Here is a 13,820-nt window from a genome sequence, read left to right as displayed (position 1 = left end):
ATATTTTCCAAAATTTGGAACACCGTCAGACAATATGGGAACACCCCCCAAAATAACAACAACAAAACAATAACAACAACAGAACAATAACAACAACAAAACAATAACAACGAAAAAAACCTCAGAAAAATATAATATATAAATTAATTTAAAAAAAGGTATTATGTTGAATGAGTGAATATGAAAATAAATGAATCGGACAATTAATGAATGAATGAATGAATGAATGAATGAATGAATGAATGAATAAATGAATGAATGAATGAATGAATGAGTGAATGAATGGATAAATAGATTAATGGATGAATGAATGAATGAAGCAAATGTTTTATTACTCAACACATTTTATGTACAGTTATATGCACCGTCCCATAAATAGATAAATGGATGAATGAATGAAGGAAAGAAATATTTTATTTAACGACGCACTCAACACATTTTATGTACTGTTATATGCACCATCCCACAGACAGGATAGCAGATATCACGGCCTTTGATATACCAGTCGTGGTGCACTGGATGAAGAAGTGTTATGTGAAACCATGAGTGAATACGAAAATGCAATGAATCGGAAAAAATGAATGAAATGAATGAGTGAGTGTGAATGAATGGATATACATAGATAAATGGATGATGAATAAATGAAATGAATAATGAATGAATTAATGAATCTAATCTTGTTTGTTTTGCATTTTGCTTTAGTTAGGTGCCTCGTCTATCATACCTAAGGTATAAATACACGACAATAAACAAACAGTTATTAAACCTTTATTTTAAAGCCTCCATGAATTTATACAAAATGAAGGAATAAATTAATGATCATTCAATCTTCATTCATTCATTCATTCATTCATTCATATTCACTAATCATAGTAAATTCATGGCGGCTGTTACAACGTTTTCCCTGCTAAATGACATCCCAGTACTATGTGTAAATGACATGAACAGTTGAACTATTTCTCGTTCCAGCCAGTGCTCCACGACTGGTATATCAAAGGCCGTGGTGTCTGCTGTCCTATCTGTGGGATACTGCATATAAAAGATCCTCTCTAAGACTATGTCAAAAGAACAAACATTTTGACTTCCAATAGCCGATGATTAATACATCAAGGTGCTCTAGTGCTGTCGTTAAACAAAACAAACTTTATCATTCGTAAATTCATTGTAACTTTACGGGTATTATTATCGTTTGTTTGCTAAATGACATTGACATTCAAGTAAATTTTGGATCCTGAGTGCGAGTTGCGAATATTTTTTTACATACTCATTTAACCACTAGAGTTTCGAGCATGTCCGTCCCGGGGCCTGTCTCTAGATAGCCAGGGGCTTGTCCCGGGACAGAAAAAAATTAAGCGGACAATTTAGAAATTTACATCCAAAATTAAATAGTGGGCTTTTAAAAGTTTGATGCGAATCTCTAATATTTGGATCTGACACGAAGAGAGAAAACAGAGGTATCTATAACTGGTCACAAGAAGGAAACCTGTTTAATAAGACTATATCCTCGAATCGGAAATACTATAATACTTGACCTGCAACAACAACAGTACTTGGTGGAAACAATAGTAACCATTCACCACACATAGTCCATGAATTCCATTGTTAGTATTATTATGCTAGCTACTTCTGGCTTTCTGTCAAATCTTCAAGTGATACAGCAATGTTTTCAAGGTTGCACTGTACCAAATTGGAGAGTTCCGTGTCAGATGTTTACGGAATAAAAATAGCTCGCACTCGCACACGCAAACGCAAGCACATATACACACACGTACAAACAAACACACACACATACGCATAGTATATACACACGCACATACAAACACACACGCACACACAAACACTAACACAGACACACACACACACACACACACACACACACGCACACACACACACACACACACACACACACAGTCAAACATACACACACAAACACACACACTTACAAGCCAAACAACAAACTGCAATTTTCTGCAAAAATGAGAATTGTTAAACATTGTTTATTGACACGTTGCTTTTATCGTTTTTATTAGAAGATGTTAACACTATCAGCAATGAGAATGGATTTGGTGTAAAACAAATGTGTAAAACAGCATTGTTAAATGTTGATCGAATCGTAAAATGTTAATACGGCATTGTAACGTTTATTGGTACAAACGCTTATAAGATTCAGACTGAATTATATTAAATAAATTAAAGAAACCTAAGTTAATATTCGCGTTTCTTTTATTGTGCAGTATAAAGTAAAGAAAAAGGACACCTGTTCTTTTTTATTGGAATTATATTTGTCCCTTACATGAAGATGGTGGTCTGGGCCAAAATTCACAAAACATCGTAAGCCTAGTTTTGCACGTAAACGTAAATCTACGACTAAAACACAATTCTTATTACTAGTATCGTACAACAAATATAGTTTTAAGTACACATATTTCATTTTTTTGGTCATTAAAATGCTCCATCTCCCGTAATGATGTATTGTTTCTGTGTGAAATAGATGCCAAACACGTGTAAACGTTTGTCCGGTATAACTGCTAGTCGCAGACGTAAACTTACGATGTTTAGTGAAGTTGGCCATTAAACCTTTTATAATACTTAATTTCAAGAGTCATATAATAACCAAAAGTATGATAATGTTAAAAAGTCCAGGAAAGTATTTTTTTATAAGTATCGATGAGCTGGGAATTCACCGATGGATTTAGGATCTGTACATATTCAAATACTATTAATGTAAGCTACATTTTGCGATTTAAAAAAAAAGAAGTTTTATTTTTATATTTCAGTTCGTCATGGAACAAACCTAATTTGGGCACAGATACCAACAGTCAGAAATACCGTCTCGCGATTGGTGGGAATAGAAGGTGACCCCAACGACTGGGTCGAGAGTGGAAAGGTCAAAGTTCGACACATCAGTGCTCCACATTTCGGCTGGGAATTCAAAGCGTTAGCATTTCAGCATTCCACGCAGACGTTACTCTGGAGCGAGGCTATGAACAAGCGGATACAGAGCCTCGTTTTAAACGGTTCCACCGACACGAACGACGTATTCATCGGGACATCTCCGGAAGTGTACGGAATGAGTGTTGATTGGCTGTCGGGTAATTTGTACTGGGCGGACACGTTGTACAACTGGATTATCATGGCGCCCATTCGGTCGGAAGAGAGAGTGTACAAGATCGTTGTTCAGGATGGTCTAGACAGTCCACACGGGGTGGCAGTGTATCCACAGAAAGGGTAGGAATCATCATTAGGCGATATCGCCATTGTCTTTTAAAAAATCACGAGAGAGAGAGAGAGAGAGAGAGAGAGAGAGAGAGAGAGAGAGAGAGAGAGGAGAGAGAGAGAGAGAGAGAGAGAGAGAGAGAGAGAGACACACACACAGAGAGACAGACAGACAGAGACAGAGGAACAGAACGAACGAAAGAAAGAATGAAAGAAAGAGATAAAGGTTTTAAGAATGTGTTTTAGAGAGAGAGAGAGAGAGAGAGAGAGAGAGAGAGAGAGAGAGAGAGAGAGAGAGAGAGAGAGAGAGAGAGACAGCCACACAGAGACAGACAGACAGAGACAGAGGAACAGAACGAACGAAAGAAAGAATGAAAGAAAGAGATAAAGGTTTTAAGAATGAAATATAGATAGATAAATAGATAGATAGATAGATAGATAGATATAGAAATAAGAAAGGCATTTAAAATTACAAATTGAATAAAATGTTAAGTAAAAGTAAATAATTCAAACCACCTTACCAAATTTGTATTTTCGTATGACACAGAATCCACGATATGTATTTTTTTTTTTACAAAATCAATACAATAGCGACACAGACGATGATAATGCTGTTTATTTATTGGTCAATAAGCTTAATACCAGATATTATTGCGAAAAGGGTAAATGTGTTAAACGAGAGCAAGAAAAGGGTCAATAATGAAAAGATTCATTGATGCAGGTTTTGCGAATGTCAGGGGGAGTCTGTGAGACGCCAAACCTCTCGGGGCTTCGGTATTACTTCAGGAAAAAGTTGAATGTGTTTAAGACATATCTAGATCATTTTCATACGCTGTATTTCTTGGGGGTGGGTGGGGGTGGAGGGTATATTGCTTTAGGTGGCTCAATTCCTTACCACTATGTATTCAAGTGGTTTCTTTAACTTTTCGGTAATTTTAAGCAATATAGTGCTTATTCGGAAAATGTTATGGCTAACCATTAAACGTTTCACGTCTTATTGTTTAATCCGATCCCCAAAATAATGTCATCACCGTTAAAAAATACCCACCACCACCACCACCGCCACCAACAACAACAACCACACATACAACCACACACACACACACACACACACACACACACACACACACACTCTCAATCCACCCAAATCCAAAAACACCACCAAAATCCCTCAAAACAAACAACAACAAACAACAGCAAAACAACAACTTAAATTAACCTGTAACATTATATTTTATTCTGTCATGTACAGATACGATTATAGCCGCTGTAATAGTAAAATTACCGAACTATTATCTTTGCTATACTACGAGATATAAAAGTAAAATACTCGAACTTTGGGATGGTGCATATAATAGATCCCTTGCTACTAATGGAAACAATGTAACGGGTTCCCTCTCCAAGACTATATGTCAAAATTACCAAATATTTGAAATCCAATAGCCGGTGATTAATAAATCAATGTGCTCTTGTGGTGTCGTTAAATAAAACAAACTTTGTTTCTTTCGTTAACTTCACTAGTCAACGTATTACTCAAAATGTTGACCACCACGAAATATTTAGTGATTTCTCAGTACTTTAACATAAAGCTATGCATGCCTACACACAATTAACATGAAGCTATGTTACTCCGTAACATTCATAGAAAGTCCAACGGTCTTAATGTCCACAACATGGATTGAGTGCTACGTATTTGGTCACAATATAAACCTGCGTTGACCTTATCTCCTCCTCTAACCTACAACGACAAACGAAAATGTTTTTCATTTAACGAAGAAAGCCAAAGCATTCGTTTGAAAAAACACACTTCGTGCATGACCTCTATTCATTTCCGTTTTTACTAAGTGGAACGATTCTTCAACGCTAAGGGTGCCACTTACAACTGGCAACAAAAGATTTGTTCTAAGACGATTAGCAATTATATACGGAAATCGGTATATATTTGTTGGCAATTTTTGTTTTTATTAATTATGTAGATCACTACAGTCTTCTACCAACTTTAGACAACCAAATTAGTGTATATGTGTTTTAGATTTATCAAGGTCAAGGACATAATTTAACATGTACGTTCAGAGCAAGCTGTTGTAGCGCACACCTGTCATAGGTGCCGGTCCAGGGGTCCATTTCACTAAACAAAGTTAACGTCTGCTACTAGCGTTTACCATGCGTTTACACGTATTTGGCATCAATTTCACGCAGAAAATTACGTTATTATGGAAGGTGAAGTATTTTAAACGCAAAAGAAAATGAAATATGTGTTCTTCTAAAACTATATTAATTGAACTATAAGTTATAAAGAAAGCTGGCTAGTTTAGTATCGTACGTTTAGTAAAAAACTAGGGCTTACGATGTTTTGTTTGAAATTGTGATTTAGTCGTAGATTTACGTTTACGTGCAAAACTAGGCTTACGATGTTTTGTGAAATTGTGATTTAGTCGTAGATTTACGTTTACGTGTAAAACTAGGCTTACGATGTTTTTGTGAAATTGGGCTCTGGGGCCTAGTTTCACGGGGGAGGTGCAAACTCGTAATGTTTTTTAAGTCTGCAACGAGATTGTACGGTTATACCGATCAGGCACATTTTATGTGTTTGGGCTCTGGGGCCTATTTCACTCGTAAGATTTCAAAATTACATCATTTTTGCTCTACAAAGAATATTACTTGTTCTTTCAAAAAATGTGTTCTTAAACTATATTTGTTGTACTATAATAGTAATACGAATTGTGATTTAGTCGTAGATTTACGTTTACGTGCAAACCTAGCCTTACGATGTTTTGTTAAATTGGCACGCCATTTGGCCAGCTCCGTCGCTCAAGATTTTTATATTTTTATATTTTAATATTTTCGTAATCAAATGTTTTGCTGTTTTAATAGATATTATCAAACTGATACATTAATTTTAATGCTACTGTTTTGCCAAATGCCCATTCGTCTCTGCATTGTTCAGAGACACGGCCCTTGGAACCATTTCACTAAACATCGTAAGTGTACGTCTGCTACTAGCAGTTTTACCGGTCGTGCGTTTGACATGTTTGGCATTAATTTTACGCAGAAACTTACATCATTACGGAAGCTGGAGTATTTTAAAGACGAAAGAAAATGAAATATGTGTTCTTCAAACTATTTGTTGAACTATAATAGTAATACGAATTGTGGTTTAGTCGTAGATTTACGCTTACGCATGGGCGGATCCAGGAAATATTTTTAGGGGGGGGACCAAAAAAGAAAGGCACATTGACTCGTCAAAAGGGCACCTTACTACAAGTTTTGATATTTACAATTAATATGAATTCCTACAGTTCTACGTCATAATATACTAGCAATAATGAAGTAAATTGGCGTCACTCGCGTTAGAACCTCAATGGGGCCCCATTGAGACTGAATAACACAGACACATATCTGCAAGCTTGCGCATGTACACGAAAATCTTGATTTCATTTATCTACAATATAATTATTGTTTACTTAAAAAAAAAAAAAATTCTACAAACAAAAAGGGCACTTGGACATTTTGAGGGCACTTGAACAATTTTTGGGGGGGACGCGTCCCCCTGGTCCCCCCCCCCTTGGATCCGCCCATGTTACGTGCAAAACTAGGTTTACGATGTTTTGTGAACTTGGGCCCTGATCCTGTATCACGGTTTTATTGTTCAGATTGCTTATAAAGATTGATTGAGAGAGAAATGCATTTTTTTTCTACATTGTATCAAATTTCTTGAACTAAGAAACATATTTAAACGACATAATGATTAACAATAACCATGCACAAAATATTGCTATCCATGATGATCAGAATAGTATACATACTTACAGGAACATACCCTAGTTCAACCCGTTAAAATTAACACTCAGTTTAGTTAATCTGATTGATCCTGTCTGTGGGATGGTGCATATAAAAGCTCGTTTTTTTACCGACCGTTCCAAATTGCGCCAAATTGCCTCAATCAAAATTGCGCACCCTTTCCTCTTTGGCATTTAACTGCTCCATTCAAATTCCATAGCACCACCACCACCCCCACCCACCTGCTACCGATTTGATCGGGCTGCTGGTGCTCCTTGCACTTGCCAGTGTAGGCGGTCCCTCCTCTCCCCTCCCCCTACCTTTCCCGTCATGGACGGAGGAGCCGGCCAAGGCCGGCTCTTGTGCCCACGACAGGCGTGCGCTACAACAGCTTGTTCTGAATGTGCACGTAAACCCATATGACATGACATGACATACTAATGGAATTTTTTTGCGGGTTTTCTCTCTAAGACTAAAGAACAAATATTTGACATCCAATAGCCGATGATTAATAAATCAATGTGCTCTAGTGATGTTGTTAAACAAAACAAACTTATTTTGGGGGTAGGATGGGGACAGTATTTTGGACACAGCGTTTATCGTCTTGATTTTGACTCAATGTTATGCTAGTAAGGTTTTCCGGATGTTTAAATAGATAACTAATAAATTCAAATACCCACAGCTATTTAATATGGTCAGACTGCGGAGAAAACCCAAAGATTGAAATCTCGGACTTGCTCGGTAAAAACCGAAGATCGCTGGTGGAGATAAATATACAAGAGCCTCGCGGATTGGCTATAGACTTCAACGAGAACACCCTCTATTGGGCCGACAGCGTACGAGACACGGTGGAAGCGATTGGTCTAAACGGGTATGGAAGAAGAATCGTCGCTCTTCAAGATGGATCGAGCTTCTTTAGTGTGGCGATTTACGGGGTAATGTATAATTTGATGACAAAAGCAGTGTCGGAAATAGAATAAAAATGATTTTCGTAAATATTTTGTAAATACCTATTGAATGATACTCTACCTAATTTAGCATTTACTTGTTTGGGCTCTCATTGATATACAAGGTGGTGTTTACTCTTAGAATTAAAATAAAGATGTCAGTAAACAGGAGATTTGTGACCTTTATTGGAAAAGACTATAACACATTTTGATCGATATGTGTCAATTTCATTACCCTTAAACAAACTTTTAATTTAAAACTGCAAGTTAACTGATTATCTTGAATTGCAGCATAAATTATTAATTATGACCAGCATACATGTATATTTGAGCATCTGTTTGTGATAGAGATTCTCCAATAAAAATTTATTTTTACTAGTAGATAAAATCATTTCCTATAATCATTTATGGGCATATAGTTAAAGGTGTAGTCTTTAAATGTTAAAGCAAAATTTAATAAAAACATGATTTGCAATAGCTGTCATTATGCAACTTTGAGATAGCACCTTTAATACCGGTATAATAGATCACAAACTCAAAATGATTCTTGACAGTTTTGCTCAAAAGTTACTTATAAATGTCTACAAATATTTTTTTTGGAGAGGAATAGGGGTAAACCATCATCAGAAATGGTCCCTCACATATAGTAACGGCAATGAAATTGACATATGTTGACCAAAATTTGTTATAGTCCGTTCCAATAAAGTGCACAAATCACCTGTTTATTGACATATTTCTTTTAATTTCAAGAGTAAACACCACCTTGTACATCAGTGAGAGCCAAAACGAGTAAATGCTAAATTAAGTAAACTATAATTAAATAGATATTAACAAAATATTTACTTGTCTGTTTAATATGTAAGAAATAATCGACGAAAATAATTTTTATTCTATTTCCGACAGCACTATAGTCGTTTTACATTTAAGGTAGTATATTATATAAGAGTATCGTGGATTAACCATTTAAAACATTTTATAATTAAATATTTAGTTGGTATATGTCAGGCACGGCTTAAGAAAGTAGACATTGTGGCGGTGGGTGACTGAGGTCGAGGGCACAAAGCAAAGTTTCTAGTGGGGTTCGGGGGTATGCTCCCCTGTACAATTTTGAAAACTAGATTTCCAGAAATGCAATTTCCTGCATAATACAAGGCAAATTCATCGCTGCCTTAAGATTTACTGGGGGAGGGGTGTAGAAACACCCAGCCCCCTCCCTACTCTGCCGTGCCTGTATGTTGCAGTTTTGAAACACAGTGTGTGTGCTCTTCGTTGCTTAATAAATTAATCGTTTATGAAAAAAAGAGCAAGAAGACAACAGAGACCAAAAAAATCAATAAAAAAAAATCAATAAAAAAAATCAAATACTTGCATTCATTAACAATATTTACCGGCCTCGGTGGCGTAGTGGTTAGGCCATCGGTCAACAGGCTGGTAGGTACTGGGTTCGGATCCCAGTCGAGGCATGGGATTTTTAATCCAGATACCGACTCCAAATCCTGAGTGAGTGCTCCGCAAGGCTGAATGGGTAGGTGTAAACCACTTGCACCAACCAGTGATCCATAACTGGTTCAACAAAGGCCATGGTTTGTGCTATCCTGCCTTAGGGAAGCGCAAATAAAAGATCCCTTGCTGCCTGTCGTAAAAGAGTAGCCTATGTGGCGACAGCGGATTTCCTCTAAAAAAATATGTGTGGACCTTAACCATATGTCTGACGCCATATAACCGTAAATAAAATGTGTTGGGTGCGTCGTTAAATAAAACATTTCTTTCTTTTCATTAACAATATTCTGTCGTGCATTCACTGCACATTTTGGCCTTTTTTGTGGATTTGTAGACATGTAGCGTCATAGTCAACACTGTTTATCATGACCTATTCACACGCCTCCGTTTTAAATGAGGGTGTTATTAATTAGTAATAATCCAGTTTGGCGTGACATATTTATGTGCAATTTGTAAACAAAAACATTGGTGAAGATATAAATACTCACACCTAGGGACAGGGCCAGATTTAGATTTACATGACAAATAAAAAAAAAAAAAAAAAGAAAGAAATGTTTTATTTAACGACGCACTCAACACATTTTATTTACGGTTATATGGCGTCAGACATATGGTTAAGGACCACACAGATCTTGAGAGGAAAACCGCTGTCGCCACTACATGGGCTACTCTTTCCGATTAGCAGCAAGGGATCTTTCATTTGCGCTTCCCACAGGCATGATAGCACAAACCATGGCCTTTGTTGAACCAGTTATGGATCACTGGTCGGTGCAAGTGGTTTACACCTACCCATTGAGCCTTGCGGAGCACTCACACAGGGTTTGGAGTCGGTATCTGGATTAAAAATCCCATGCCTCGACTGGGATCCGAACCCAGTACCTACCAGCCTGTAGACCGATGACCTACCACGACAAATAAAAAATGACCTAATCTTATAATTATTACACTTTGTTTTTACAAAGGAAGTCCATAGTCTGGGGGGGGGGGGGGGGGGTGTCTCACAGGGGGCCCGGGGCAATTGCCTCCTTTGCCCCTTATAAATCCGACACTGTCTAGGGATGAATAACGTCTGCTTACGGAATTTCAAGTATTTTGACATGGTTGTTTATTTAGTTATTTATTTTTTATCGTAGAAGAGTGACATATCTCCAACTAATAGTGACAGGTTAACAAAATAATAATTAAATATAGAGTTTAGTAAGATAACTAATCAAGAAAATATAATTTCAAACTTCTTGAGCAGACGACATTCTTCACTATGGGTGAATTGAATATTGCAGGTTTTTAAAATATATATTGATCAGTGATTTTATAAACTGCACATAAAAATAAAATGGTCGGGACGTAGCCTAGTGGCAAATAGGGCTGTCACGTTTACAAAATTTAGTAAACGTTTACACGATACCTATTAAACGAAACGGTCCCGTTTAACCGCTCTTCGTAGCGTGTCCAGTTTCAACTGGTTCTCCACTGTATGCATTAACACAAGTGAAGGCGTCGCTTGAAAATGGAGACCAGTTATCGCTTATCACTTCGGCCAATTTCGGTAACCTTCGAGAGTATGTAAGGCTTTCTGCCAGCAAATAATTTGAAGATATTGAGAGAGGAAACCTGCTTTCGCCACTTTATGGGCTACCCTTTTCGATTAGCAGCAAGGGATATTTTATATGCACCATCCCACAGACAGGATAGTACATAGAATGATACATGCCACGGTCTTTGTTACACCAACGGGAATCGATCCTAGATCGATAGCGCATCAGGCTTGCGCTGTACCACTGATCTATGACCCGCTTCCGAGTTCCGATTATCTACAGGAGTCAAGGAGTTGTTTTATTCAATCCATTATTGTTAGAGAAATCAACGCATTGGACCCATTTTCCATAATTTATTGGAATTAGTATGAAGCAATGAACAGAATATAACTATTTTCAGCCATAATATCAAAATATGCATAACACAACAACAGAATTCTTCCATTATGCAATGTTCTCAATTTTTCAAATAAAAAAGTGTCGACTAAAATAATGTTACAGTGCAAGAGTAGGTTGCGAATCTGCGACGTTAATATTATATTTTTCTTTGTTAAGAACTAGTTTCAGCCATATTAAATATCAAAAGCACAAGTCAGCACAACATAAAATTATTTTTTGAATTTACTCAATGTAATTCGTTTAAACGGATACCATTTTTGTAAACGTTTAGTTGGCCTACACGAAACGATGCCGTTTACACGTGTAAACGTGACAGCCCTAGTGGGAAAGCATTCGCCTCATGCGCGGTCGGTTTAGGATCTATCCCCATCGGTGGGCCCGTTTTACCCTCTGGCAGAAACCCTGCACTGGGCTATTTCTCGTCCCAGCCAATACACCACGACTGGTATATCAAAGGCTGTGGTATGTGATATCTTGTCTGTGGAATGGTGCATATAAAATATCCCTTGCTACATTGTACTAATGGAAAAAAATGTAGCGGGTTTCCTCGCTAAGACTAAATGTCAAAATTACCACATGTTTGACACCCAGTAGCCGATGATTAATAAATCAATGTGCTCTAGTGGTGTCGTTAAACAAAACAAACTAACTTTAAAAATACAATATTTTGGTTATTTTTAAATCACTTTTACATTTCTTTTACATCAAGCTAAACAAAATTATAATTGATGAAAAAAACAACCCCTCAAAACCCCCCACACAACTGCAACACCAACCAAAAATAACACTTCTAATGGAGGCTGGTACGAGTATAGTGAGTTGTAATATACTTGACCTCCATTTCCTTTAATGCTGCCACGATGTATTATGTCATGTTCCACTGTTATATAAATTACTTTATCCAACACTTCCGAGACAACTGCCATTGCAGGTCCGCCCTTTGCACATCGCCCCTCCAACCCAACACAAACCTCTCCACTATCTTTATTATGCCAAATGTAATGGTGTTTTCTGAGACTGGTCATTATCCCCTTTACATTATAACCATTATCAAAGCTGTTAAATATTGGACACGTCTGTTACAGCTACCTTCTTCTAGGCTATGTAAACAAACATACTTAATGCTTTATAATTTTTGTTGCAAAAGTAAAAATAATTGGGCAAGTCAGATGGAAAATATTTTATGCCGTAGTGGCTTTGGTTATGTCTGTCTATTTAAAGAAATTGGTGATGTTAAAATATTTCTAAAAACTTTAAAACTTAGACTAACAGATGTATATTTACAAGAATGGTTAACATATATAAATAATAGTGATAGATATGAAATATATAGATCTTTTAAATCAACTATACTTTTAGAAAAAAACATTGGGATTGGAATATACACTATTTTAGAAATGCACTCACAAGATTTAGATTAGGCTATATAATTATTAAAACTCATAGAAATAGATGCAGACATGACTTTCCCAAACAGTTTCATTATTGTGATGACATATTGGAAGATGAATTCCATTTTTTGTTTATATGTCCATTATATAGGGATTTAAGGATAAAATATCTATCTCCAAAATACAGGTGTCATCCCAATAGATTAAAAATGATAATTTTATTAAATACAGAATGTCATACACAGACGTGGAATTTAAGTAAATTCATTTGTGAAGCACTTAGAATTCGAGAAGTATTCTGTAATAGTTAATTCAAGTCATTTGGTTAGTATGCATAAATATGATTGGTCTTCATATTTCATATCTTGTGTAGATGTCTGCGCTACTCTTCTTGTAACAGGGTGGTCAACCCTAACAATGAAACAAATAAATAAAAATAAATAAATATTATGCCATGATTCCTTGGTGTTCCCATTGTACGGTGGGTTATGTGTGGCATTTTTGATAAGGGCTAAATTTAACTCAGTCGGTCGAGCGCTCGCCCGAGGTGATTGCGTGCAGGATCGAATCACCTCAATGGTCCCATTCTCTGATCTTTTTCCCAGTCATAATAAGTGCCGCACGATCGATATATAACAGACCCGTGGTATGTGCTATCCTGTTTGTTGGAAAGCGGGTTTTCTCTAAGACCATGTGTCAGAATTACCAAATGTTTGACATCCAATAACCTATGATTAATAAATCAATGTGCTCTACTGGTGTCGTTAAACAAAACCCAAACGTTTTGCTTGGTAAATTTATATGGTGTATTTGCTTTCTTCTTCAGAAATACCTATTTACAACGGAACAGAGCAAAGGTCATCTGAAAATTTACGACAAAAAGACAGGAGCTAATTATATCAGCTACAGGCTGGGTTACGTCCCTTTTGGTATTGTTATGTACGATGGAAGTTTGCAGATAGGAAATTCAAGTGAGTCGGCTGTTAATGTCCATCTATGTCCCATTAATTGATCTGTGTGACCTCTTGTTTAAGTGTATTTTGTAATAGTGT

At 36.6% G+C, this 13,820-nt stretch overlaps 1 protein-coding gene across 1 annotated transcript in view; it reads left to right on the top strand.

Annotated features, from left to right (window-relative positions):
• The window catches only part of LOC121373809 (low-density lipoprotein receptor-related protein 4-like), a 65,514-nt gene that overhangs the window by 3,002 nt on the left and 48,692 nt on the right, over positions 1–13,820 (top strand). The window contains exons 2-4 of the mRNA XM_041500588.1: positions 2,778–3,228; positions 7,679–7,931; positions 13,595–13,739. Of these exons, the coding sequence (XP_041356522.1) occupies positions 2,778–3,228; positions 7,679–7,931; positions 13,595–13,739 (849 nt within the window). The remainder of the gene's footprint in view (positions 1–2,777; positions 3,229–7,678; positions 7,932–13,594; positions 13,740–13,820) is intronic.

The sequence above is a fragment of the Gigantopelta aegis genome, chromosome 1 (assembly GCF_016097555.1).
Source record: "Gigantopelta aegis isolate Gae_Host chromosome 1, Gae_host_genome, whole genome shotgun sequence".
NCBI lineage: Eukaryota > Metazoa > Mollusca > Gastropoda > Neomphalida > Peltospiridae > Gigantopelta > Gigantopelta aegis.
Note: the sequence above shows the minus strand (reverse complement) of the source record. Positions and strands in the feature narration are given on the sequence as shown.